This window comes from Lithobates pipiens, unplaced genomic scaffold (genome assembly GCF_037356315.1).
Source record: "Lithobates pipiens isolate NorthernLeopardFrog02 unplaced genomic scaffold, aLitPip1_a1.2 Scaffold_28, whole genome shotgun sequence".
Taxonomy (NCBI): Eukaryota; Metazoa; Chordata; class Amphibia; order Anura; family Ranidae; genus Lithobates; species Lithobates pipiens.
This window is the reverse complement of record NW_027507789.1, coordinates 61,412,852-61,439,539: the sequence shown is the minus strand read 5'-3', so window position 1 is coordinate 61,439,539 and position 26,688 is coordinate 61,412,852. Positions and strand designations below refer to the sequence as shown.

The following is a 26,688-nucleotide window of genomic DNA, read 5'->3' as shown; positions in this document are numbered from 1 at the left end:
TTTCAGGCATCACATTTCTTGAAGTCTAAAAAATGGCTATCAATTGAAATGTTAATGCAATCAGGAGGACAATATGAACTACCCCTATGGCAGGCGTTACAAGTTAAGCATTTTTTGGATACTCTGGGCTCATCTGAGGATTTCGATCGACCACTCACTAGGTTTGAGGAGTACTGTGAGAAGAAGGAGTCCCTCTCTCATATTATTTCTAAAATATATGTTTTACTAGTCTCTCCTTTGGAGGATATTGATATAAGGAGTTTGGATAAATGGGAAAGAGATCTTGGACAAACCTTTACCCCGGCCCAACGTAAGAAAATAATACATTTGACTTTTAAATCATCTAGATGTGTTAAGATACAGGAATTAAATTATAAAGTATTAATGCGTTGGTATTATACTCCATCACGAATGCATACTTTTTTTTTTGAGTTCTCGGATAGGTGTTGGAGGTGCGGTAAGGAGAGAGGCACTATTGTCCATATTTTTTGGCAATGCCCAGTGGTTAGACAGTTTTGGGAAGAGGTTCGGAAAATTTCTCAATTGTTTACTGAATATCATCTTGAGGAAGATCCGGCCTTTTTTCTATTACAATGTACACATATCCCATTAGAGAGATACAAGAACTCAATGCTATGTCACTTGGTGAATGCAGCTAAAAGCTGCATCACCATTTGTTGGAAAGAAACGGGCTCTCCACGAATCTCGCAATGGTTAAATAAAGTAAGGAAAATTGGGATCTTGGAGAGTCTGATTCCTATGCTTCCAGAGGAAAGGGAAGCTATAGCGCAAGTCTGGGCCCCATGGGAAATATTTTTACAGTCAGAGGAAGGGAAGAGGCTGATTGGAGAGGAAACTGAGGACTAAATCAATTGGTTGAGTGATGTAAACCTTACCTCTTGGAGGGGCGATGCCGGACTCCTCCCCTTTTCTCCCTCTTCCCAATCCTCTTTTTGCTCTCTTCCTCCCCCCCCCTTTTTTTTTTTTTCTCCAAAGGAGAAGGTTGGGAATCGTTGAGGGGAACTGATACGGTATCGATATCACACGGATATTGTTTTGTTTGTTTATAAAAATGGCAAGATATGGTTATCAGAAAGTGTTTCTTATGTATAATTATTATTAATAACCTATGTATTGTTTTGTTCTTGCAAAGAAATAAAGAATTTTTTAAAAAAAACTATTTATCTGTGTTTAGCACACCTATCATTTGCATGCCCAACACAAGGATCATGTTTTCCCATATGGAACAAAAAAAACACCTAAAATCCATATGCCGTGTACACGCGGTCGTATTTTCCGATGGGAAATGTTCGATGTGAGCTTGTTTTCGGAAAGTCCGACCGTGTGTATGCTCCATCGGACATTTGCTGTCGGATTTTCCGCCCACAAATGTTTGTTAGCAGGTTCTCAAATTTTCCACCAACAAAACTTTGTTGTCAGAAAGTCCGATCGTATGCTCACGCATGCTCGGAATCAAGTACGAGCCAGAAGTGATCGATCTTGTAAAACTAGCGTCCGTAATGGAGATATATGACTATTGAACTTCCTTTTACTTATTGGCTTGTTGTACGTCACCGCGTTCTCACTTTCGGAATTGTTGGCCTACATTTGTGTGACCGTGTGTATGCGAGCCAACAACCTTCGGACAAAAATCCACGGTTTTGTTGTCGGAAAGTCCGATCGTGTGTACGGGGCATAAGACTCGATAGTTTACAATCGCATGAAACAGCCAGAGATGCCATGTGATCAATGCCTAAGCATTACATGAAATGAGGGAGCTTGCAGGCATTTTTCTTATTGATGGCAGGGAATAGGTAACTCATTAATGATATGATTATTCCAATAAGATAATACAGTGATGGCAAACCTTGGCACCCCAGATGTTTTGGAACTACATTTCCCATGATGCCCTGGCACTCTGCAGTGTAGTGGAGCATCATGGGAAATGTAGTTCCAAAACATCTGGGGTGCCAAGGTCCGACATCACTGAGATAATAGAAAGAAAACACAGCGCTAGAGAAAATAAAATCATTTTTGCTGCCAGCACTCAAAAGTCAAGATACAGACTCAAAACTAATTATATAAAAACAGCGCAGCACTAAAGGATAAATGAATAAATGGGTGACATTTCAGTCATATGATCCCATACATGATGTCAAAACAATATATGAGAATAAATCCAAATGCATGCTAATAAGAAATGTAGACTGTAGATAAATGTCCATAAAAATAAATATGATGAAAAAATACTTTTTTTTTATGGACATTTATCTACAGTCTACATTTCTTATTAGCATGCATTTGGATTTATTCTCATATATTGTTTTGAGATCATGTATGGGATCATATGACTGAAATTTTCATTCATTCATTTATTCATCATCTTATCCTTTAGCCCTGCACTGTTTTTATATAAAAAATATCATTATATTAGATGTAACCAGATTTGAATTTATCAGTCAGATTATTGAAAAGTGAATTCTGATTGGCTGACTGCCTGATCAAAAACAACGGATCCACGTATGGCCAGTTAGGTGAAGTTGTGCTAACCTTAATCATCCTATCATATGCAAATCTTGTTTTTTTTCTCCCCCTTGCATATGATTGGGTATGCAAAGTGGCCAGAGGCACGCCCTATTTAGCAAACCAACTGAGCAAACACTTTTCTAAAGCTGGCCATACATGGATAGAAAATAGTTTACAAAAAACATTCGATAAGCCCAATATAATACCCAAATATTAGCGATCTCATTTCGATTCTCGAAATGCAAAGTTTTATGGCAAAAGAATGGTCCATCGCGTCGGAATTTTGTTGCGTTATCAAATGATTTTCTAAACAACAGTAGGGAAATCGATTGTAAACAGTTTGAAAAAATGTACATGTGCATGTGAAAATAATACCCTGGAATTGCAAGCAACTAAAAGAAAGATCGTTCTATTTGCAGAAATTGCGTTCACACAAAAATATTGCAGTTTTAAGGAAGTGTGATCTCCAATATGCTTATTGGAAATAAAATGACTAAACCTGTAACCATTGTCCCTGTATTGCAAAATGCCAGCACTTTCCTCTTCTTTTCAGCATCCATAGCTAGAAAATAAGTAACTAATGTGCCAAAGGAACAACGGCTCAAACAACAGATGTATCGTGCACGGGAACTATGTATCTTAGGTGTTCTTTGTTAGCTTGCAAAATAAACACAGTTTTAGAGTGGGAGGGATCACCAAGGTGAAAAATCTTTATGGCTGGTTCACACCACAAAAACACACCCCAGATCCGTTCCAGATGCATTTCTGCATGCCTGTTTTTAACGCGTTCCAGTGCTTTTTGATGCACTTCCAGATGCATTCCAGGTGCTTTTTTTCTTGTTTTTTTTCCCCACTATACTGAGGGTCCAGTGAATTTTTTTTATGCATTCCAGTGTGTTTTTGATGGATTTTACTAAGTTTCAGTATACTCCAGTACAGGAAAAATGCAGCATATTTTACTTTTTCTGGAACTGGAAAGCCCTGGAACTGACTGTGCTGGTGTAAACTATGCTATTAGAAACCATATAACCTATTTCCCATGCGTTTCTGATGCAGAAAAAAAAATGTACTGGACTGCATGTGGTGCGAACTGGCCCTTACGTCATTTCTGCTGAGCATGTGATCGATCGACAATAATTGTACCATTAATGTCGTTACCAATTCTATACAATGATAGTGTTTGACAGATCTTAATCATAAAACAAACATTCTTTCGAATGATTTTCTATCCATGTATGGCTTAAGAGTACCTGCACCTTTAATAATTCAATCACTCGATCTATTTTAGAGATGTAAATGTTTCCATAACAGCACTTGTGGGCTAGTGCCTCTGGCAGCAGATTTGGAGGGGGCAACATAAGGCTGGATTCACACCTATGCAGTTTTAGTGCTTTTTGCAGATTTGCACTGCAGTCCATTTAACATTGTTTCCTATGGAACACGTTCTGTAGCGCAAATCTGAAAAATGCAAAAAGCACAAAAAATGCATAGGTGTGAATCAGGCCTTAGGGCATGTGTACACAGGTGCTGCTATTGAGTGCTGACTTTGCCTTCAACACAAATGCCTTACGATTAGACCTGCTGTGTTCAGAAAAGGGGCACAAAGCAGGTCACAGGACTAAATAAAAATCTACTAACGTGTATTTGATTGTGCTTCAAATGCATGTGAAACGCAAAAGAGCCACACCTGTGTACTCAAGACCTAATGATAGAAATATGAAAATAGAATGTACACATTGCTGAGTTCATAAAAACGTCTGAGAAGCCACCAATGTATTTACATATATTTTGCTTAGCTAGCCATACACAGCTAGACTTTCAAAAAAGAAATTTTTCCATGTCTTGAAAATCAATCGATTCACAGTGTGGATGGAGGAATCTCCACTGCCGGGTATTGCTTTCAGCATCCACTGCGCACATGGCTGCCTGAATACAGTAATGCTGTCTAAAGGCAAAAAATCTGTAGAACTTAGAAAGGGATGAAATAGCAGCCAGCACAGTTCATTGATCACCAAACTCAATAAAATATAGTCCAAAAATGCAGCGCTTATTCAAATAAAAGTTCATTCATTGAAGATGTAAACTGTATAGTAGTAAGAAGAGCCTTCCACCGCTTCCAGTGTGTGAAGAAGAACGCACACAACACCCAGGTGTGTCAAATCTGCTTACCAGATGTCAGATAAAGGTGAGCATCATATCAATATTCCATGGAAATACCGGTGTCAACAGATACAATAAATCCACCCAAGAATCAAGCAAAATAGCCAGTGTTTTAAAGCGAGAGTAAACCCGCTGACGTTTTTTTTTTCTGACCTGCAAGGGAAAAGTCATAATGAGCTAGTATGCACCGCATACTAGCTCATTATGAAATACTTGCCTTAGAATGAGGCCCAGACATCTCGCCCAATCCACGCCAAGGGAGCTGACATGTTCTCTCGGCGTGTCTTCTGGGTATCGCGGCTCCAGCGCTGAGAGTGGCCGGAGCCGCGATATTGTCCCTCCCACGCATGCGCGCGGGAGATTTCTTTCCGGCAGGGTCCAGCGTCTGCTGGACTTTCAGCCGAGAATCCCCCGTGCGCAGTCAGCGGTGCATTGCAAGGGGAATATCTCCTAAACCAGGAGTGCCCAACCTTTTGAAGAGCGGGGGCCACTTAAGCGACTTGGTAACCGGTCGCGGGCCACAATGAGTGGAGCGGGTGGATGGCATGTCAGTGTCCACTTTGCATATGGAGAGCGGACACGAACGCAGCCCACGACTTTTTAGTGGAGGTAGAACACAAGTCGGTTTATATCTGCCACTACTTAGAGGTGAACAGAGGGTCCAATTGGTCGGACTGACAGTGTGAAAGGGGTCCAAGGCTGCTTTCACACTGATGCGCTGCGGTTTACCCGCACCACGTGTGCACCGCATTGTATCTTTTGCTTTCCTGCAGTTTGCAATAGACTGCTATTATAGTCTACAGGTTTGGTGTACTTTCAGAAAGCTCACCAAACTCGCAGATAATAATAGAAGTCTATGTTTCAATGCAGGTAACCCACAGGTAAACTGCTCTGCACCTGCGTATTAGTTTGAAAGCAGCCTAGTAACCACTGCAGAAAAGATATGCCCATATATACTGTGATTTTAGTAATAAACTGACCTTTAATAACAGTATTCTTTCTATTTAATCCCAGAGCAGGAGGTCGCGGGCTACATCAAAGGGCTTCTCGGGCCACATGTGGCCCCCGGGCCACTGGTTGGGCACCTCTGTCCTAAACCATACAGGTTCAGGAGATATTTTTTTTACCTACAGGTAAGCCTTATTATAGGCTTAACTGTAGGTAAAAGTTATAAAAAAGACTATACAACCGCTTTAAGACAGCTTCTCAGACCAGGAGCAGGGGCAGAGGGACTCCAAACCACCATTTACACATGACATGCAAGGCAACAAAAAATAGTGAAGCCCATAGGGTGAAAAGGCACAAATTTATTGTAGTACACTTACAGTCATGAAGTCACAAACAAACATCAAGATAGATAAATAAAATCCGCGATCATCAGCGTGCTTGCATCAGCCAGCCTGACATGTTTCATCCGAGAGGGATATCATCAGAGGTTTGAAGTCCCTCTGCCCCTGCTCCTGGCCTGAGAAGCTGTCTTAAAACAACAGCTATTTTGCTTGATTCTTGGGTGGATTCATTGTATCTGTTGGAGAGTGACACCGGTATTTCCATGGAATATTCATATGATGCTCACCTTTATCTGACATCTGGTAAGCAGATTTGACACACCTGGGTGTTGTGTGCGTCTTTCTTCACACACTGGAAGCGGTGGAAGGCTCTTCCTACTACTAAACTGTTTACATCTTCAATGAATGAACTTTTATTTGAATAAGCGCTGCATTTTTGGACTAATGCTGTCTAAAGGCCCATACACACGATCGGACCTTTCGAAAACAATGGTCCGACGGACCTGTTTTAATAGACAATCCGACCGTCTATATGCTCCATAGGACAATTGTTGTTGCTTTTTCAATGGACAAATGTACGTGTGCATGCTCTCAAACTTTTTGACAACAAATGTCCGATGGAGGATAATCCGATCGTGTGTACACAAGTCCATTGGACTAAAGTCCAAAGTACAAACACGCATGCTCAGAACCAATGCTAAACAACAGCCTACAATAGCAGAAGTTCCTCAAAGGGTGGCAGTAAAGAGCTGAAAAACTACGTGATTTGGTGAAAGTTGGCTGAAAATGCTCTGCCGTGTGTGTGCAGTACATGGCCAACAGCCATTTGGAAAAAAAAAAATACATGGAAAAGTCAGATGGAAGTCCAATCGTGTGTATTAGGCTTAAGGCTTGGTTCATGCTATTGGGACTTGGGATCCGACTTGTGAGACCCAAAGTCATGTGACATGTGAAATCCCATTTTAGTCAATGAGAGCTGTCTTAATTAGCACTACTGAAGTTGCTCTGACTTTAGAAAACTTTCCTGTACTACTTCAAGGTGACTTCTCTCTGACCTGTGCCCATAGACTTTAGTGGCAGTTGCCTCTAAGTTGGATCCTCATCTTAATTGACATTACAGGAAGATTACCCAGGCATTCCCTTAACCCCTTCCCGACCAGCCGCTGCAGTTTTACTGCAGCAGGTTGGCTTCCCTGGGCGAAATTACGCTACCTTATGTCACTTCGCCTTTTGATCACTAGGGGGAGCCCTGATCTCTGTAAAGTGCCGATGATGCGGCTATTTAACCATGTGATCGAGCGTGTGGCGAGGAGAACCGATCAGTGGCATCTCCTCGCAGGGGACAGCAAGACAGGTAATCAGGGCACTGATCATGAGTGCCCTGATTACAATAAAGCACCACCAGTGCCAGCAATTAGTGCCACCAAGTGTCAGTGTCCATTACTAATGCCAGTCAGTGCTGGCTTTCAGTGCCACCCATCAGTGCCACCCATCAGTGCTACCCATCAATGCTGCCTATCAGTGCTCATCAGTGGCACATATTAGTACACATAAGTACGGCATATTAGTGCCGCCTCATCAGTGCCACCTAATCAATGCCCATAAGTGCCTCCTCATCAGTGCCCATAAGTACCACCACATGCAATGCCCATCAGTGCAGCCTCATCAGCGCACATCAGTAAAGGAGAAAAATTACTTCTTTTCAAAATTTACTGACAGAAACTAAGAAAAACTGTTTTATTTTTTTTTCATTTTTCATAAAAAATAAAAAAAAACAGCAGTTATTATATACCACCAAAAAAAAGATCTATTTGTTTGAAGAAAATGATAAACATTTCATATGGGTACAGTGTAGCATAATTGTGCAATTGTCATTCAAAGTGTGACAGAGCTTAAAGCTGAAACATGGCCTGGGCAGGAAGGGGGTGAAAGTGCCCAGTATTGAGGTGGTTAAAATAATGCAGTGCCATATTGCAAAAAAATGGCCTGGTAATAAAGGGGGTAAATCTTCCGGAGGTCAAGTGGTTAAAAACTGACTGAGCCAGGTGGAAAAATACCAGCCATAACAGTAACTATCAGACGCAGTCACTGTCTGGCAGTGCATTCAGGCAGTCACATTTGCTGCGGTTGCTGAATGTAATAAGCTGGCAGTGGAGATTCCGCCATTGACCCTATTTAGTGTGGATGGGGAATCAATTGCTTTTCTCTTGTTCAGAACGCAGGACGAACGAGAGAAAATCAAGTGATGTGTGGCAAACTTTAATTCCCCCTCTGTTCATATATATCCTGGTGATCAAAAGAAGCCAACTTCATTTCACTTAAGCTTACAATTGCAGCAATATACTAGTGTGCAAAATAGCTGTAGGGAAGGATAGTATGACATACCTAGAAGGTTCCCAGGCCGGTTTCTGGATTGTATCTTGAGATGACAACTTGATTTTCTGGTGCACCAGCCAGTCTTGTGCCTTGTTTATTTGTCTGCAAAACAGATAGTGAACTTCTCAGCATACTGAAACACAAAACTAAAACTCTGTAAATACAGGAAACCTATCGATTGAGTGTGCTGAACAGTGCAGAAGTGATATTTGTAAACGATATCCCATATTAAATAAACATTGTGAATCTATCGTATTTATCGGCGTATAACGTGCATTTTTTCCCCCTTAAAATCAGGGCAAAATCGTGGGTGCGTGTTGTTCAATCCCCTGCCGATTGTGAGCCTTTCGGCAGCTTTCGGACACTTTCAGACATTCTCGGCGGCTTTCAGCCACTCCCGAGAGCAGCCGAGTGCGGTCGAAAGCCAACAAGAATGGACGAGAGCCACCAAGAACAGCCGAGAGCTACCAAGCACCGCTGAGATACACAGGACATCCGCTCTGTATCCCATTTTTAAAAGGCAAGGCTGCAATTCAATTCTGCAAATGACACCGACAAGGCTGCAATGCAAGGCTGTAATGACAGGCTGCAAATGACACTGACAAGGCTGCAATGCAAGGCTGTAATGCAAGTCTGCAAATGACACCGACAAGGCTGCAATGACAAGGCTGCAATGACAAGGCTGCAATGACAAGGCTGCAAATTAAACTGACAAGGTTGCAGATGGACACTGGTAAGGCTGCATTGATGGGCATTTAAATGTAAGTGTTTTTCCTTAAAAAGTTTTTTTCCTTAAAATTCCCTCCTAAACTTGGGGTGCGTGTTATGCGCCGGCGCGTGCTATACAAATACAGTAATTAATTAATTCATCATATTTATGTAACATTGACACACAGTTTTTTACAAAGTAAACTCTATCATATTCATAAAAGTACACACATACAGTTTAGTGCGCTGTCAATTAAAGCGGGGTTCCACCCTAAAGTGGAACTTCCGCTGATCAGAACCCTCCCCCCCTCCGGTGTCACAATTGGCACCTTTCGGGGGGGGGGGGGGTGCAGATACCTGTCGAAGACAGGTATTTACACCCACTTCCGGGCATAGAGTCTATGCCTCTTCCTGTCCTGCCGCGCTGTCTGCTGGGACACACACGGGTCCCAGAGACAGTGCGGACAATTCCTATAGTAGGGAACCGGGAAGTGAAGCCGATTCGCTTCACTTCCTGATTCCCTCACCTAGAATGGTGGCGGCAGCAGCCGAGAGACGAGCGATCGATCGGCCTCGGCATCGCTGGACCCCGGGACAGGTGAGTGTCCATTTATTAAAAGTCAGCAGCTGTAGTATTTATAGCTGCTGGCTTTTAATATTTTTTTCCCCAGTACAGTCCCGCTTTAACTACTTCCGGCCCGCCCACTGTCATATGACGGCGGGAATAAGCAGCTGTTGTTCTAGGCCGCCGTCACATGACGTGATTTCCTTTGCGGGCCACTTGGGGGGCGGGGATGCGCGTGCCCGGCGGCCGGGATGTCTGCTGGGCACCCGCGATTGCCCAGTAACTGAGCAGGACCGTGGATCTGTGTGTGTAAACACACAGATCCATGTGCTGTCAGAGGAGAGGAGACCGATGGTGTGTCCCTTGTACATAGGGACACCGATTGGTCACCTCACCCAGTCAGTCCCCTCCCGACACTGTATTTGTGGGGAAAAAATTATTATCATTAATTTTATTTGGGTACAGCGTTGCATGACCACGCAAGTGTCATTCAAAATGCAACAGTGCTGAAAAATGGCTTGGGCAGGAAGGGGGTGTTCGTGCCTGGTAGGCAAGTGGTTAATCTACTGGAGGTTTTTGTTTTTTTTAATTACAATTTTTTAAAGTATAAAATCTACTGGAGTTTTTTTTTTTTAGGAAGAAACCCATGCAATTACAGACACAAACTGCACTCCAGACACAAATGTTGAGACTGTACCTGATGATATTTAAACCCAGGACCCTGCGCTACAACACAACAGTGCTGAGCCTTAAGGCCCCTTTCACACATGCGGATGGTATGTCCGTATTTCATCCATCCGTTTGCGGATGAAATACGGGCATACATTCATCCCTATGGGATAGCGGGTGTCTGCGGATGAGCATCTGCAGACACCCGATATCGTCCGCCTCCGCTACTGTCCGATTCTGCAGACGGAGGAAAATCCTATTTTTCTATCCGTCTGCAGAGCGGATCGGATGAACACGGAAAGACGGTCCGTGTTCATCCGATCCCCATAGAGGAGAGCGGAGAGCTGACAGGGCGGTCCCTGCACAGTGTGCGGAGACCGCCCTGTCCGCCGCCGGCTCAGCGGGGACAACGGAGCGATCCCCGCTGAGCGAGCGGATCATCACGGGGCGGATCATTACTGATCCGCCCCGTGTGAAAGAGGCCTAACACTTTCACTGCCATTTTTGCATTTCTTTTTTTTTTGTTTCAGTTTTCAATTATTTTTATTAATAAATTTTTCACATATAAAAAAAATTCCACATTATTACAAATTCATATATATCAACATCCTTATACAATACTTATACATACATATATATATATAAAAAAAAAAAAAAGACCACAGTCAACACAACACATGAATCAATCTCAATATACTTTTCAAAGAAGTCAAGTGTAGTCCACCATTCCCCTCCCCCCTCTTTCTGATATAATTTATTACCCCTACTCACTTTATTTTAATAATATTTTATTTATTATTCTTTTTCCCTTTCTTTCCCTCTTCCTCTCCTTCCCCCTTTCCTTCACTTAAAGCGGGAGTTCCGCCGTTTTTTTTTTTAAAAGCCAGCAGCTACAAATACTGCAGCTGCTGACTTTTAAAATAAGGACACTTACTCACCCAGCGCGCCCGCGATGTCTCGATCGTCTCTCGGGTGCTGCCGCCGCCATCTTGGGTATGGGAATCAGGAAGTGGAGCCTTGCGGCTTCATTTCCCGGTTCCCTACTGCGCATGCGTGAGTCGCGCTGCGCAATAAGGATGGTCCCCGCTGTCTCTGGGATCCGTGTTTCCCAGCAGACAGCGGGGGACCTGCAGAAAGGGGCGTAGATTCTGCGGAAAGGGGCGTAGATTCTGCAGATATCTATGCCGGAAGTGGGTGCAGATACCTGTACTGTACAGGTACCTACACCCCCCTCCCCCCTGAAAGGTGCCAATTGTGGCGCCGGAAGGGAGGAGGGTTCCAATGAGTGGAAGCTCCACTTTAGGGTGGAGCTCCACTTTAAGTAATTAATTAGCCCCCAATTCCCTCCAGTTTATTATTATTTTTGCATTTCTATGCACACGTTTAAAAAATTATTTTAGGCCTAAAGATTACATAAAACCCCCAAACATTATATATTTTCTGATAACACATGGTGTAGCGCTAGAACAAGAGATTGGCATATAAATCATGTGCAAAATATATCATATTGCTTAATAAGTGTGCCAATTGAAAAAGTGCAAAGAGTCGCTGAACGACCAAATGAAAATGTAAATAATTAGATGGTGAATAAAGTTCATATAATGGTGAAAATGCAAATAATTGGTGAATAAAGTTCATATAATGGTGAAAATGCTAATAATTAGATGGTGAATAAAGTTCATATAATAGTGTATTAATGCCACAATATGCTAGAACTGTCCTCTCAGGCAGGAGGGATCCGAGATGTGGTCCAGTACAGGGGAGAAGGTGCATGAAGAAACCCAAAAAGTCACAATTGGATCACCCGAGATAGTGCGTCCTTGGCCCAATTTAGGGGGTAAATACTCTTACCGGAAGGTATGAGCACACATGCCAGCGGCAGTGGGTCAATCAGGCAGAAAATACCTAGGTAGACTCCGAGATGGAACTCTGGACCTCTTACACTGGAAGTTGTCGTTGAAAAATAGTGATCACAGATTTAAAAGCAATGTGGGGAGCTGGACTAGCAAACCCCATGAGTTTTGTTGGTTTCGATGGTAGAAACATCCAATGTATGGATCAGCAAATACCTCCAATGAGCAGTATAAGGATCATGGAAAGAAGAAAGCATCCATATGTTGTAGGTCAAACGAGTAAAATGTATTTAAAAGTACAAACATCGGATGAGACGTGTACAAAAAAATAGTGATCACAGATATAAAAGCACTGTGGGGAGCTGGACTAGCAGCAATCCCACAAATAAAGCTTTCTTTTAGTGGTATTTGATCCACGCTGCGTTTTTTTATTTTTTGCGCTATAAACAGAAGAGCAGCAATTTCGGAAAAAAAACACAATATCTTTTACTTTTTGCTATAATAAATATCCCAAATTTGAAAAAAAAAATGTTTCTTCAGTTTAGGCCAAAATGTATTCTTCTACATATTCTTGGTAAAGAAAATCACAATAAGCGTATATTGATTGGTTTGCACAAAAGTTATAGATATAGTTATCTACAAATTAGGGGATAGATTTATAGCATTTTTATTATTTATTTTTTTACTATTAATGGCAGCAATTTTTATTAGTGGGACTACGATATTGCAGCGGACAAATCGGACACTTTTGACACATTTTTGGGACCAGTGACATTTATACAATGATCAGTACTATAAAAATGTACTTATTACTGTATAAATGACACAGGTAGGGAAGGGGTTAACACTATGGGTTGATCAATGGGTTAACTATGTTCCCTGTGTGTGTTCTAACTGTAGGGGGGGTGGAACTGACTAGGGGAAGATAGAGATCTTTGTTTATACTTAGTATGAACACACGATCTCTCTCTACTCCCCTGAGAGAGAGTATTTGTGTGTTTACACACACACATAGTGTTCTCGTTCTGTAACGAGCAATTGCGGGTGCCCGACGGGCAAGAGCCAATGTACAGTTATGACGGCTCACGCAGGGGAGCCAACCTGCCGCAGTATAACTGCGGCAGCTGGTCCGGGAGCGGTTAAACAAGTTAAGCGCTTGTTGACTTGTTTAATCGATTACCTTCCAGCAGAGGTAGCGAGTCAGTCAATAGTAAGTGATTTGGGACAAACATCTTTAATCAGACAAAAAAAGTTAATGGAAAAAATAATACAAAACTTGTATAAAAAAAAAAAAAAAACAGGTAAATTTGATGGACCACTCTGCCTTATTTCTGCCATCATTTTTCTATGTTTCTATGAAATGTTGTCCCTAATGCAAAATTGCCCCCCACCTCTTGTACTGACAACTTCTTCTTACAGTGGTCACCAGGACAAATTGTGAGGTTTAATCTCCCTAGGCAGGACACATAGTTACATAGTAGGTGAGGTTGAAAAAAGACATAAGTCCAACCTATGTGTGTGTTTATATGTCAGTATTACATTGTATATCCCTGTATGTTGAGGTCATTCAGGTACTTATTTAATAGTTTCTTGAAAATATCAATGCCCCTCGCTAAGAACACCACCTGTGGAAGGGAATTCCACATCCTCACTGCTCTTACAGCAAAGAACCCTCTATGTAGTTTAAGGTTAAACCTCTTTTTTTCTAATTTTAATGAGTGGCCACGTGTCTTGTTAAACTCCCTTTTGCAAAAAAATGTTATCCCTATTGTGGGGTCACCAGTATGGTATTTGTATATTGAAATCATATCCCCTCTCAAGTGTCTCTTCTCCAGTGAGAATAAAGTTCAGTGCTCGCAACCTTTCCTCATAACTAATTTCCTCCAGACCCTATTAGCTTTGTTGCCCTTCTTAGTACTCGCTCCATTTCCAGTACATCCTTCCTGAGGACTGGTGCCCAGAACTGGACAGGGTACTCCAGGTGCGGCCTGACCAGAGTCTGTAGAGTGGGATAATTATGGTTTTATTTCTGGAGTTGATCCCTTTTTTAATGCATGCCGATATTCTGTTTGCTTTGTTAGCAGCAGCTTGCCATTTTTCCATCCTAGATTCCCCCAGAGGTTCTCCCCCCAGTGTATAGATTGCATTCATATTTTTGCCACTCAAATGCATTATTTTACATGTTTCTACATTGAACCTCATTTGCCATGTAGTTGCCCATCCCATTCATTTGTTCAGATCTTTTTGCAAGGTTTCCACATCCTGCAGAGAAGTTATTGCCCTGCTTAGCTTAGTATTGTCTGCAAATACAGAGATTGAACTGTTTACCCCATCCTCCAGGTCGTTTATGAACAAAATAAATAGGATTGGTCCCAGCACAGAACCACGGGGGACCCCACTACCCACCCCTGACCATTCCGAGTACTTCCCATTTATCACCACCCGATGAACTCGCCCTTGTAGCCAGTTTTCAATCCATGTACTTCCTGTAATCGGGAGCTATGATCAGTGATGTGTCACACATAGCCACGCCCCCTGACAGCTAGAATCACTCCCTAGGACACTTAAAAGGGTTGTAAAGGATTTAAATTTTTTTTAAATAACAAACATGTTATACTTACCTCCACTGTGCAGCTCGTTTTGCACAGAGTGGCCCCAAACCTGGTCTTCTGGGGTCCCTCCGTGGCTGTCTCAGCTCCCCCCCGCAAGTACTTCTCGCCTTCATGCAAGCTCCCTCGCATGGTGTGGAGTACTTGCAGGTGCGCTCCCGTGATACAGCCAGCGGCTATAGCCGCTGGCTGTATCACTCGGGCCTGCCCCCAAGGCGCGCCTCGTCATTGGATGTGATTGACAGCAGCGCGAGCCAATGGCTGTGCTGCTTTCAATCCATCCACTGTAACCAATCATCGGCCAGGCTGATCGGCGAAGAGGGTGTCGGGGATGAGTGCGCGACTTTCGAGGGGTTGGGTAAGTATAACGGGGGGGGGGGGGCTGGGGGGCCAGTATTGTCAGATGTTTTTCCCCTTAATGCATAGAATGCATTAAGGTGAAATTTTTTTTACATTTACAACCCCTTTAATCCCTTCCTAGCCAGCTAGTGGTTAACCTCTTCACTGCCAGTGTAATTTTTACAGTAATCAGTGCGATTATATAGCACTGATCACTGTAAAAATGACAAGGGTCCCAAAAATGTATCAAATTTGACCGATGTGTCCACCATAATGTTGCAGTCATGAAACAAAGATCGTCGCCATCACTAGTAAAAAAAAAAAAAAATAATAAAATGCCATAAAATTACATTTTGTAGAAGCTATAACTTTTACGCAAACTAATCAATAAATGCTTATTGCGATTTACCAAAAATATGTAGAAGAATACGTATCAGCCTAAACTGAGGAAAAAAATAGCTTTTTTATATATATTTTTGGGTGATATTTAGTATATCAAAAAGTAAAAAATAATGCGTTTTTGTTCAAAATTGACGCTCTATTTTTGTTTATAGCACAAAAAAAAATAAAAACCGCAGGTGTGATGAAATACCACCAAAAGAAAGCTCTATTTGTCTATGATGCAGTGATTTGATCAAAGATTGTATGGCTCAGAGCAGTGGGAAACAACGTCTTACCTTGGAGGTTTGCAGTTAGAGTGTCCAAACTGAGGTGTCCTCCCACACACCAATAGACAAACGGTCATCGAATAAAAGCAGCCGGCAACTCCATACCATCAAGCGTATTTATTTTCAAGCCTTCACAGTGAGTACAATCAGAAGCAGACTAGTTTCGGCGATAAGCCTTGTTCACGGCACACAAAGCGACACAGTGCCGAATCGCAAGATGTGCTCTGGTCTTCGGCCAGCAAACTGGTCCGGGGCTTATGTGGTTAAAGTGACATTAAGCCTAGGTTCGCATATGTGCGATAACAGGGCCGGTTCGCGCATCACATCTCTCCCACAGGCAGTTCACACTGCCCTCTGCGAACCGATGCGGGTGTCAATACATTGTTAATGACACCCCCAGATCGGTCCACAGATCGCAGTGTGAACTGTGAACTCGCCCTTGAATCAGATCGTACGGATAAGTCCCTGCACTATTTTTGTGCAAATCCAATGCGAATTCAGCCATACAACATCAGGTCCTGGATCTCTCGCAGGACTTGACGTTACATAACAATAACTGTTCATTCTCAGTGTGGTCTGAGATTGGCCTGATTAACAATGAATTGCTGCTGTAGATGTACTGCTGACAAATGCAAAGCTGTGAAAATAGAATCCAGGTAGTAGAGAGGCTGAAGTGTCAATATTAGAAGTAGCTTTGTGATGAGGGTAAAGAAAACATCACCTAGGTTATTGTTGCTGGGTAATGAATATCAAAATCTGTCCTGGGGTTTTGTTACGATGACTGCAGGAGGCTTTACAAAGAAGAAGCAGATCGGAAGAGGTTACAAGGTCTGATTGACTTAATATACATAACAATGCTCATCATGTCCCGCATATTCATCCTGGGTGGTTTCAACTGAATTGTGGATTGTGTCCGCAGGTGGAAGCCGAATTACAGACTGGAGAGAATGACTGGAACAATGTGAGATCAGCGTAGGGTGCCTATAAACATTAAAGTGATACTAAAGATTAATATTCTATCTTAAAAAAGATTACACTTCCCTGCTCTGTGCCACAATATTGCACAGAGCGGTCGCTTACCTCCTCTTTGCCAGTCCCTCCGCCGGCACTGTCCACTCTTTCTTCCTTCGTGTGATCCCTCAGCAAGCTGGCTGCTAGGGTGGCACCAGTGTGGGCACATTTCCCAGCAGGGCTGTGTGCCTTCATAGACACAGCGCCATCAAAACATACCCATGGCTCCTTCCGCATAGAAGTCAGACTGACAGTAGCAGGAGCCTATAGCTCCCATTGCTCTTAAACCCCGTACACACAATCGGACTTTCCAATGGGAAATGTTCGATCACAGGCTACGGTCGGTAAATCCGAGCATGTATATGCTCCATCAGACAATTCTTGTCGGACTTTCCTAGCAGGCTAGCAGGTTCTCAAATTTTCCGTGGACAAATGTGTGTTGTCGGATTTTCCGAGCATGTGTACACAAGTCCGTCAGACAAAATAAGCATGCTCGGAAGCAGAAGCGGTCGGTCTTGTAAACTAGAGTTTGTAATGGAGAATTAACATTCGTGACGTGGCAAATTATGAAATCTCCAAATGCAGCGCACAATTCTCTTCTTCTTTAATGGGATAATAATGAAGCTGCTTTGCTGGTGATAATAATGGAGTTATTACAAACAAATTTTCAAAGGCTTTTTTTTTTCTAGTGATATCAAGAATAATATTATTATGTTTTTTTTTTGTTTTTTTATTTGGGCAAGTTACCACAACACCATTATCCCGTAGTTTTTAAGATCAAAGATACAATTATGTTGGTGTCCCTTGTCAATTTTGCATTGTATTTTTTAAATGTAACTGGCTACTCCCAAACTGTCATTTGAAGTAAAAAACATAGCCAAGTATTATTCTCCACAATTTTTTTTATTGTGCATTAAAAAAATTAAAAAAATTAAATTAGACATGATATCTGCCAATAGAATTTAAACAAAAAGTGCATTCTATGCATCAAACATATAGAAAATATACCAATTCAAATCATTATTCAACCAAAAAAATAATGCCAGAGCAATAACTCCACGGTCAATAATAAATTACACGTTATTCCGCAATGTCTTGTTGACGAACGGCTGTTCAGAAACTAATTGAAAAGCACGCAATGAAAAGCACGAACTGAAAAGCTCTAAATGAAAAACACGAATAAACACTCACCAAACTTCTACTAACACAAAATTAGCAGAAGGAGCACAAAGGGTGGCGCTAAAGAGCTGAAAAACTACGTAGTACATCACTACCTTCGAAATTGTTGGCCAACAATTGTGTGGCCGGGTGTATGCAAGACAAGTTTGGGCCAATGCCCTTTGGACAAAATGTCACGGTTTTGTTGGCCAACAATCCGATCGCATGTACGAGTCATTAGAGTCTCCTGTGAATCCAAGAAGAGAGAGGAGTGGTGCTGCAGCTGGCATGGCGCTAGATTGGTGAGAGAACTCAGATAAGTGTTTAGGGATGGGTTGGATAGACAGTTAAACACGGTATACGCATACATTTTTTTTTCCTTTTACACTTATGAGGTGCAGAAAACGCAGAGATCCCTACGCATTTCCTGCACTGCAATCACATCAGCCAAAATGTTTAAGGGCTGATTACATGTAGTGTATGTATTGAGGCTTGTGACATAAAATACAGCCGCATTTCACTGGCCAGGAGCTGCGGGTGTTGTACAGCCATCTTAAAATGTATTTTTATTTTTTTACAGGAATATGGCTGTACGTGGGTACACCCAGCTCAAGGAGTAAACATTTGTACAGCCGTCTGCATCCTGGGTCATATATTTGTATACATGTTTATGCTCTGAGCTAAGTATTATGCCCTGTACACACGGTCGGACATTCTGACGACAAAATCCGACGGATTTTGGCCCAAACGCGGTTGCAAAAGTTGACGGAAAATCTGATAGTTCAGAACGCTGTGACGTAGCACACGTACGATGGGACTATAAAGAGGGCAGCAGCCGATAGCTTTTTCACTGTCCGTCGGAATTGTCTACACTCGATCGGAATTTAAACGATCAGAGTTTGTTGTCGGAAATTCCAATGGAAAAAGTCCAGTGGAGCCCACACGCGATTGGACTTTCCGACAACAAGATCCAATCGCACATTTTCCATTGGAAAGTCCGACCTTGTGTATGGGGCATAATGGTGTAAAGGCGTATCCTGGAAATCATTTGTGCAGGCGGCTGCATGCACCACTTATGGCCACCGAAATGCAGCCATATTTGATGTTATATTCCCCAATACACCTGTGTGCACCAGCCCTTAAAATAAAATAAAAATATATTTTTTTCTGTTGGTGTTGGAGATCTTCATTGACTTCCTGTTTGGTTAAACTGTTGTCACCAGTAGGGATGAGCCGAACACCCCCCGGTTCGGTTCGCACCAGAACTTGCGAACGGCCCCCACGTTCGTTACGAACGTTAGAACCCCATTGAAGTCTATGGGACTCGAACGTTCGAAATGGAAAGTGCTAATTTTAACGGCTAATATGCAAGATACTGTCCTAAAAAGGGTTTGGGGACCTGACTCCTGCCTCAGGGGACATGGGTCAATGCAAAAAAAAAGTTTTAAAAATGGCCGTTTTGGCGGGAGCACTGATTTTAATGACGATTAAAGTGAAAAAAAAAAGTGAAATATTACTTTAAATATGGTGCCTGGGGGGTGTCTGTAGTATGCCTGTGAAGTGCCACGTGTTTCCCGTGTTTAGAACAGTCCCTGCACAAAATGACATTTAACGGAAATAACACCATTTAAAACTGCTTGCGGTTTTAATGTTATATCTGGTTCCTGCAATATGGTTGAAAATCATTGAGAAAAATGGCATGGGTAGCCCTCCCTGCCCATTACCAGCCTATTTGGGTCTTGTACGCGTATTAAGGGGAACCCTGTACCCATATTAAAAAAAGGAAATGCGTGTGGCCCCCAGGCCCTATATACTCAGAACAGCAGTATACAGGCGGTGCAAACAAGACAGGGACTGTGTAGGTTTGTTGTGTTAAGTTGAATCTGTTTGTAATTTTCAACTGGTACATTTTTAAAGTGTAGTTCCAGTCAAAAAAACGGAAAATTTATGTCAAATACTTACCGTAATTTTCCTTTCCTGATGGACTCCATGGCAGCCTACGTGTGGTTTAGTCCCGCCTCCATTACCCTATAGGACGATACTCCCATAAATCTTTGCTCCCTGCCAGAGGCCGTGTTCGGTAACTATCCTACTCCAGCCATTTGGGAGGGAACTCCTGCTGCCATGGAGTCCATCAGGAAAGGAAAATTACGGTAAGTATTTGACATAAATTTTCCGTTTTCCTGACAGACTCCATGGCAGCCTACGTGTGGGAAATAACTCGCCAAAACACACCCGGGTGGGCAAAAAGGCTGCTTAACAAAGATTTATTTGACACCTTCAACCGACAAAACTTTGACTCCAAAGTCAACACAATAATGAGACATAAAGGTGTGAATTGAAGACCACGAGGCCGCCCTGCAAATCGCATCAGGAGCCACGTGGCGAGAGGCCGCCCACGAGATAGAAAGACTTCTGGTCGAATACGCCGACACCGCCTGAGGAGGAACCAAGCCCCTTACTCTGTATGCCTACTGGATCGCTTGAACTATCCATGCCACAATTGACCTGACTGATGCTCTAGTGCCCTTGTTCTTCCAACAGAACAGAACGAACAGGAAGTCCGACTGCCGGAATGGAGCTGTAGCTCCCAAATAGAGCTTTAATGAGCGTCCAACATCAAGAGGACGAATTTCCGAGGAATTCGAGGATCTGAATAAGAGTAGAGAGAATTCTTGATTTTCATGAAAAACCGAAGTGACCTTAGGGTTTGACCCCAACTTTGGAACTGGGACCACTCTGTCCGGAAAAAGGTTAGAAAAGGCTCCTTGACTCCTAGAGCTTGAATCTCTGATACTCGTTTCGCCGAGGTGACCGCCACCAGGAATGCAGTTTTCAAGGTGAGTTCACTGATGGAAAGAGCCTTACTGAGAAGAGAAAAGAAGCCCAGCACTAGAGGCAGATCCCATTTAGGGAATCTGGGCTTTCTCTGGGGCCTCAATCTTTTCTGTGCCTTTCAATCTTTCAATCTTTCTGCGCCTTTAAAGAACTGCTGGATAAGGGCATGCTTAGCCCACAGAACCCCTGTAAATGCGGAAATAGCCGAGACTTGAACCCGAAGGGAGCTAACTGATAAGGGTAAGCCCAAGCCTGATTGCAGGAAACCCAAAACGTCTTGAACTGTGGGTAAAACGTAGGAACTGGTTCTGGAGGACACATAAGATAAAAATTTGGTCCAGATCCGTTCATACATCTTATTAGTACTTCTTCTCCTTGCACTTAAGAGGGTGGAAAAGGCTTCCTAAGGACACCCCAGTGCTTCCAACCTTCCCCTCTCAAGAACCAGACCCTCAACTGAAGGTGAGCCGGACATGGATGGAGAATCAACCCCTGGGAGAGCAGGTCCCCTCCGGACGGAAGAGGAACTGGGTCCCGAAAGCTGAGGAGGGATAGGAGAGGAAACCAAGGCCTGTTGGGCCAATGCGGAATTATTGCCAACACCTCCACTTCTTCCCATCTGAGTCTCTTCAGGAACTGAAAGATAATTGGAATTGGAGGGAAGGCGTATGCCTTGTGGAACCACCACTGCTCTGTTAGGGCATTTATCCTGTAGGCCTGCTGATCCTTGAACTTTGAATAAAACCTTGTTAGCTTCCTGTTGAAACAGGAGGCGAAGAGATCCACTTCTGGAGACATCCCCAGGGATAGAACCCACTGAAACACATCTTCGTGAAGGGTCCGCTCATTGTTGTCCAAGTGGACTCGTGATAGAAAGTCCGCTTGGACACTGAGAACTCCAGGCACATAAGCTGCTGTTAGGTTGGCCAGATTCCTCTGGGCCCAACGCATTATTGGATCCACTTCCCTCAGCAGAGACCGACTTCTGGTGCCCCCTTGCTTCCTTACATATGCGACCGCAGTCGTATTGTCCAGCCTGAGGACTACGGATGCACCCATTATCAGATGCAGAAATGCCAACAGCGCTAGGAAGGCTGCTCAAAGTTCTAACACATTTGACACTATTCCCCGAGAGGGAAAGACCCCAAATGCCCCGAGCCACTTCCGATAGACAATGTGCCCCCCAGCCCTTCTTGCTGGCATCTGACGTTACTGAGATCCATTTGATTGGAAAAGGAAAGTGGCAATTCAATAGATTCTCCCGACGAAGCCACCAGAGGAGGGAACCTCTCATGGTCTGAGTAATTTCGCTGGACTGGACCTTTTCTCCCGACCATTGGCGAAGAAAACCCATTTGAAAGGGACGCATCCACCACTGTGCCCCCTTCACCATCGGTATAGTAGACACCATGGTGCCTATGATCTTTAGGCAATGAAGAGCACTGAGACGAGACGAAGAGAGAGTGAGGTGGATCCTGTCCCGTACTACTGCAATCTTCTCCTCGGGCAGAGAGATGGTACCTTTTGCCGTATTGAACAGGGCGCCGAGGAACACGAGAGACTGTGTAGGAACTAACTGGCTCTTCTCTAAATTCAGGAGCCACCCGAGTTCCTTGAGGGTTGCAATGACTTGATCCCTGTGTTTCAAGAGACAATCCTTGTCCTGAGCAAGAAGAAGCAAATCGTCCAGATAATGATGAATCCGGATTCTCCTGACTCTCAACAATGCTACAACTGCTATAAGGACCCTCGAGAATGTGCGAGGAGAGGTTGACAGACCAAAAGGAAGGCAGGTAAACTGTAAATGAAGCTGGCCAATGGAGAAACAAATAAACTGTTGGAACTCTGTGGCCACTGGGACGTGAAAATAGGCGTCTTTGAGGTCTATTGAGACAAGCCAGTCTCCTGGCTGCCCTGAATGTTGAATCGTGGACAGCGTTTCCGTTTTGAATTTCTTATGAAGCGATTTAGACGCGTCAAATCTATTACAGGTCTCCACGTACCGTTCTTTTTCTGGACCAGGAAAAGAGGGGAGTACATTCCCAAGCCGCGTTGATCGTCTGGAACAGGAATAGCGGCGCCTTGATCCAACAAAGATTTTATGTAGGTTAGAAGAATTTGTCTTTTCTCTTCCAACTCTGGAAAGGATGTGGGAACACACTTGAGTTGGGGACACTGCTGAACGACCACGTGTGCCCGGAGGAAACCGTCTTGACGGTCCAAAAGTCCTGGATCAAGGCCGCCCAGACGTGCCGAAAGCGGAACAAACGAGCTCCTACCCGGACCACCCGGACGGGCACGATCTCAAAAGGACTTAGTAGGCTCCTTTTCCCCATCGAACTGCCCTTTGCGAATTCTTTGAGAGATGTCTGTCTGGACCTCCAAGATCTGGAAAATTCCCGTCCAGGCCTGTAAGTGCGTGCCTCCCTGGCACGATCTTGACCCTGCTTTCCTGGGAACAATCTCCTTTGATTCTGCAGGTGCCTATCCTGGGGGAGAAATCCGGACCTACCCCCAGTGGCTCGAGTCATAGCACTATCCAGCTTATTGCTGAAAAGGGAAGAACCATCAAAGGGAATACAGCACCAAACCTGCTTAGAAGCAGGATCGGCTAGCCAAGGACAGAGCCACAGGGCACACCTGGCAAATACAGAAGAGAGCATAACTCGAGCCACCAGTCGGATAATATCGATCGAGGCCTCTCCTAAGAAGGCTGAAGCTAGTCTTAGTTCTTGAATGGGAGAACTCTTGGCCAGATCTTCAGAAACATTCCTGAGCGTTTCATCAACACTATTGGACCAAACTTCCATCGCTCTAGACAGAGCCGCTAAGGCCAGGGTAGCAGGGCAAAGTCAAAACCCGAACCAGACTCTTCCTCCTCAGATTCACTCTCTGAGAGGACAGCAGACGGATGGCTAGGCAACGAGGAATCCCATGTGTCCTGGGCCTGAGCATCCCTCCCCGGAGACCTTGGAGACTCTACGGGAGACAACTGGGGGGCTTCAAATTTCTTTAGACTGTCCTTGACCAATCTTTCCACCATAGACCCCAGCTGTTGGTCAGAGTCACTCCTTTCACCTGTCGCTTTAACATAACAGGCATCACAAAGGGACTTGTCAGCAGGAACCTGCGTCCTGCATCCCCAGCATAAACCTTCAGCTGCGTTACCTGGGCAGGCTGTTGAAGGGCGGGAAGATTCCCGGCTATGGAGACTGGATCTCGCAGGAGAATCATGTCGTCTGGATCTGGAAGAGGAATGCTGGCGGTGGGATTTAGACGAATCACTTCCTCGGTGAGAACTCTGTCGCTGAGTAGACCTAGAAGGGCTGAAAAAGGGAAAACCCCAGCAGTGTTAGTGGAACATTCCCTAATGTTCCACTGTCGCCCCCCCCGGCAGGTAACCCAAAAAAAACAAGTACCTTCTCCGAGAGGGCTGGCCACTAGCAGGCGGTGAGGTATCCAAAGGATCCATCAGGGCTGGAGATAAAACAGCCTTAATTAAACACAGAAAACAGCTGAGGAGGCAGGGATAAACTGACCTTAACAGAGACACATACCTAATGCTGAAAAAAAAAAAAAAAAAAACAGGGCTCAGGAATGGCACTGCAGGCTTTACAAGTATCCCAGAATCACTGCAAGTTGTTTTCTGTTTTTAAAACTGCCGCCTTAATGACGTCACAAATTTCGTCATAAAAATGCTAGTGCGCATGCGCGAAGCCCGCAACGCGCATGCGCGAACCAAGCCTCGTCCTCGCGCCGGTCTCGCGCATGCGCAGAACGACCGAGCGGCGAACGAGGAAGTAACTGGGCGGCTGGAACGCAAGGAAACCAGCCGCCCAGCAAGCCAGATACATCGCTGTGCGGTGTATGGGGAAAGAAAAGCCACTGCAAAACAGCAAAGAAACATACAGAACTGACACAGAAAGGCTGCCATGGAAAAAACAAACAGCTCACCACTCCTGTAGACGGACACCAGCCGAGGTAGGTCCCCACACATGCCGGACTTCTGGGAGGAGGGGGGGGGGGCGAAAGTCACCTGCTAGTAGCTAGGCTCACGACTAATCACGCGGCTTCACCTGTCAGTGACCAGGCATACACCTCTTCAGCGCCTCTTCCACATGCCCCTTTTCCATACTCCGCTAGTAGCTAGAGCTTATTGGAAATATGCGACTCCAAGTCGCTCGGCCGGTCCGTATTGCAGAAAAAAATGCAAGTCTTCAGGGTAAAAAGACACATGTTAGGTCCTATGGAGGAGGACAAAAAAAGAACACGGCCTCTGGCAGGGAGCAAAGATTTATGGGAGTATCGTCCTATAGGGTAATGGAGGCGGGACTAAACCACACGTAGGCTGCCATGGAGTCTGTCAGGAAAACTATTTTTAAGCTTTTTGGAAAACATAGGGAAGGGTTATCACCCCTGTATAATTTGTTTTGTCGTCCGTCTTTTTTCATCTCACTTGCTGCTGTCTCCTTGCGTTTGCAAGTAGGAGATGTTTGTAAGTTGGATGTTTGAAAGTAGGGGCCTGCCCTATATTATAGCGGTATGTACTGGGTACAGAGCACGCAGACAGCACGCACTATCTCCTAACACTACTGACTGCAAGCTCTATTATTAACCACTTGACCACTGGGCACTTAAACACCCTTAATAACCAGACCAATTTTCAGCTTTTGGTGCCCTCACATTTTGAATGACAATTACTCAGTCATGCAACACTGGACCTATATGAAATGTTTGTCCTTTTTTTCACACAAATAGAGCTTTCTTTTGGTGGTATTTAATCACCTCTCAGTTTTTTTAATTTTTTGTGCTATAAAAGAAAAAAGACCGGAAATTCTGCGAAAAAATGAATTTTTCTTTGTTTCTGTTATAAAATTTAGCAGATTAGTAATTTTTTCTTCATAAATTTTTTTTTACTGGTTACATGTTTTGAGTTGCAGAGGAGCTCTAGGACTAGAATTATTGCTCTCGCTCTAACGTTCTCGGCGATACCTCACATGTGTGGTTTGAACACCGTTTTCATATGTGGGCGGGGCTTACGCATGCGTTGGCTTCTGCATGCGAGCACATGGGGACATGGGCGCTTTAATTTTTTATTTTTATTTTTATTGTTCATTTTACTTTATTTATTTTAGTTTGACATTTTTTTCCCCAAAAATATATTTTTGATCACTTTTATTCCTATTACAAGGAATGTAAACATCCCTTGTAATAGGAATATGGTGTGACAGGTCCTCTTTACAGTGAAATCTGGGGGTCAATATGACCCCACATCTCACCTCTAGGCTGGGAAGCCTGAAATAAAATTAAAAAAAAAAGATTCTGGCTTTGATCGTACTGGCGAGTTGGTAGAAGCATCGGAGGGCGGTGAGGGGTGGGGGGCGTCTATGGCTGGGTATTTCAGGGTATCACCGAGTATGGCTGGGTATCTCTGAGTATGGCTGGGTATGGCAATTTATGGCAGGGTATTGCAGAGTATTGGCGGGGTATTGGCGGGGTACTACAGAGTAATAGCAGGGTACTGCAGAGTATTGGGGAGTACTACAGAGTAATGGCAGGGTACTGCAGAGTAAAGGCAGGGTACTGCAGAGTAATGGGGGGTACTGCAGAGTAATGGCAGGGTACTGCAGAGTATGCACTGGTATTGCAGAGTATTGGTGGGGTATTGGCGGGGTACTACAGAGTAATAGCAGGGTACTGCAGAGTATTGGGGAGTACTACAGAGTAATGGCAGGGTACTGCAGAGTAAAGGCAGGGTACTGCAGAGTAATGGGGGGTACTGCAGAGTAATGGCAGGGTACTGCAGAGTATGCACTGGTATTGCAGAGTATTGGCGGGGTATTGGCGGGGTACTACAGAGTAATAGCAGGGTACTGCAGAGTATTGGGGAGTACTACAGAGTAATGGCAGGGTACTGCA

General features: G+C 43.9%; 1 protein-coding gene across 2 annotated transcripts in view; it reads right to left on the bottom strand.

Moving 5' to 3' along the window:
- Positions 1-26,688, bottom strand: part of ST6GALNAC2 (ST6 N-acetylgalactosaminide alpha-2,6-sialyltransferase 2) — a 122,057-nt gene that overhangs the window by 76,355 nt on the left and 19,014 nt on the right. Inside the window, exons 1-2 of one of the 2 annotated variants that reach the window (XM_077459296.1) lie at positions 15,772-16,577; positions 8,361-8,453 (exon numbers count right to left, since the gene is read on the bottom strand). In XM_077459296.1, the coding sequence (XP_077315422.1) occupies positions 8,361-8,453; positions 15,772-15,839 (161 nt within the window). In that variant the 5' untranslated portion in view covers positions 15,840-16,577. Of the gene's footprint in view, positions 1-8,360; positions 8,454-15,771; positions 16,578-26,688 lie in introns of those variants that run through there. The other variant, XM_077459295.1, reaches the window with a different exon arrangement.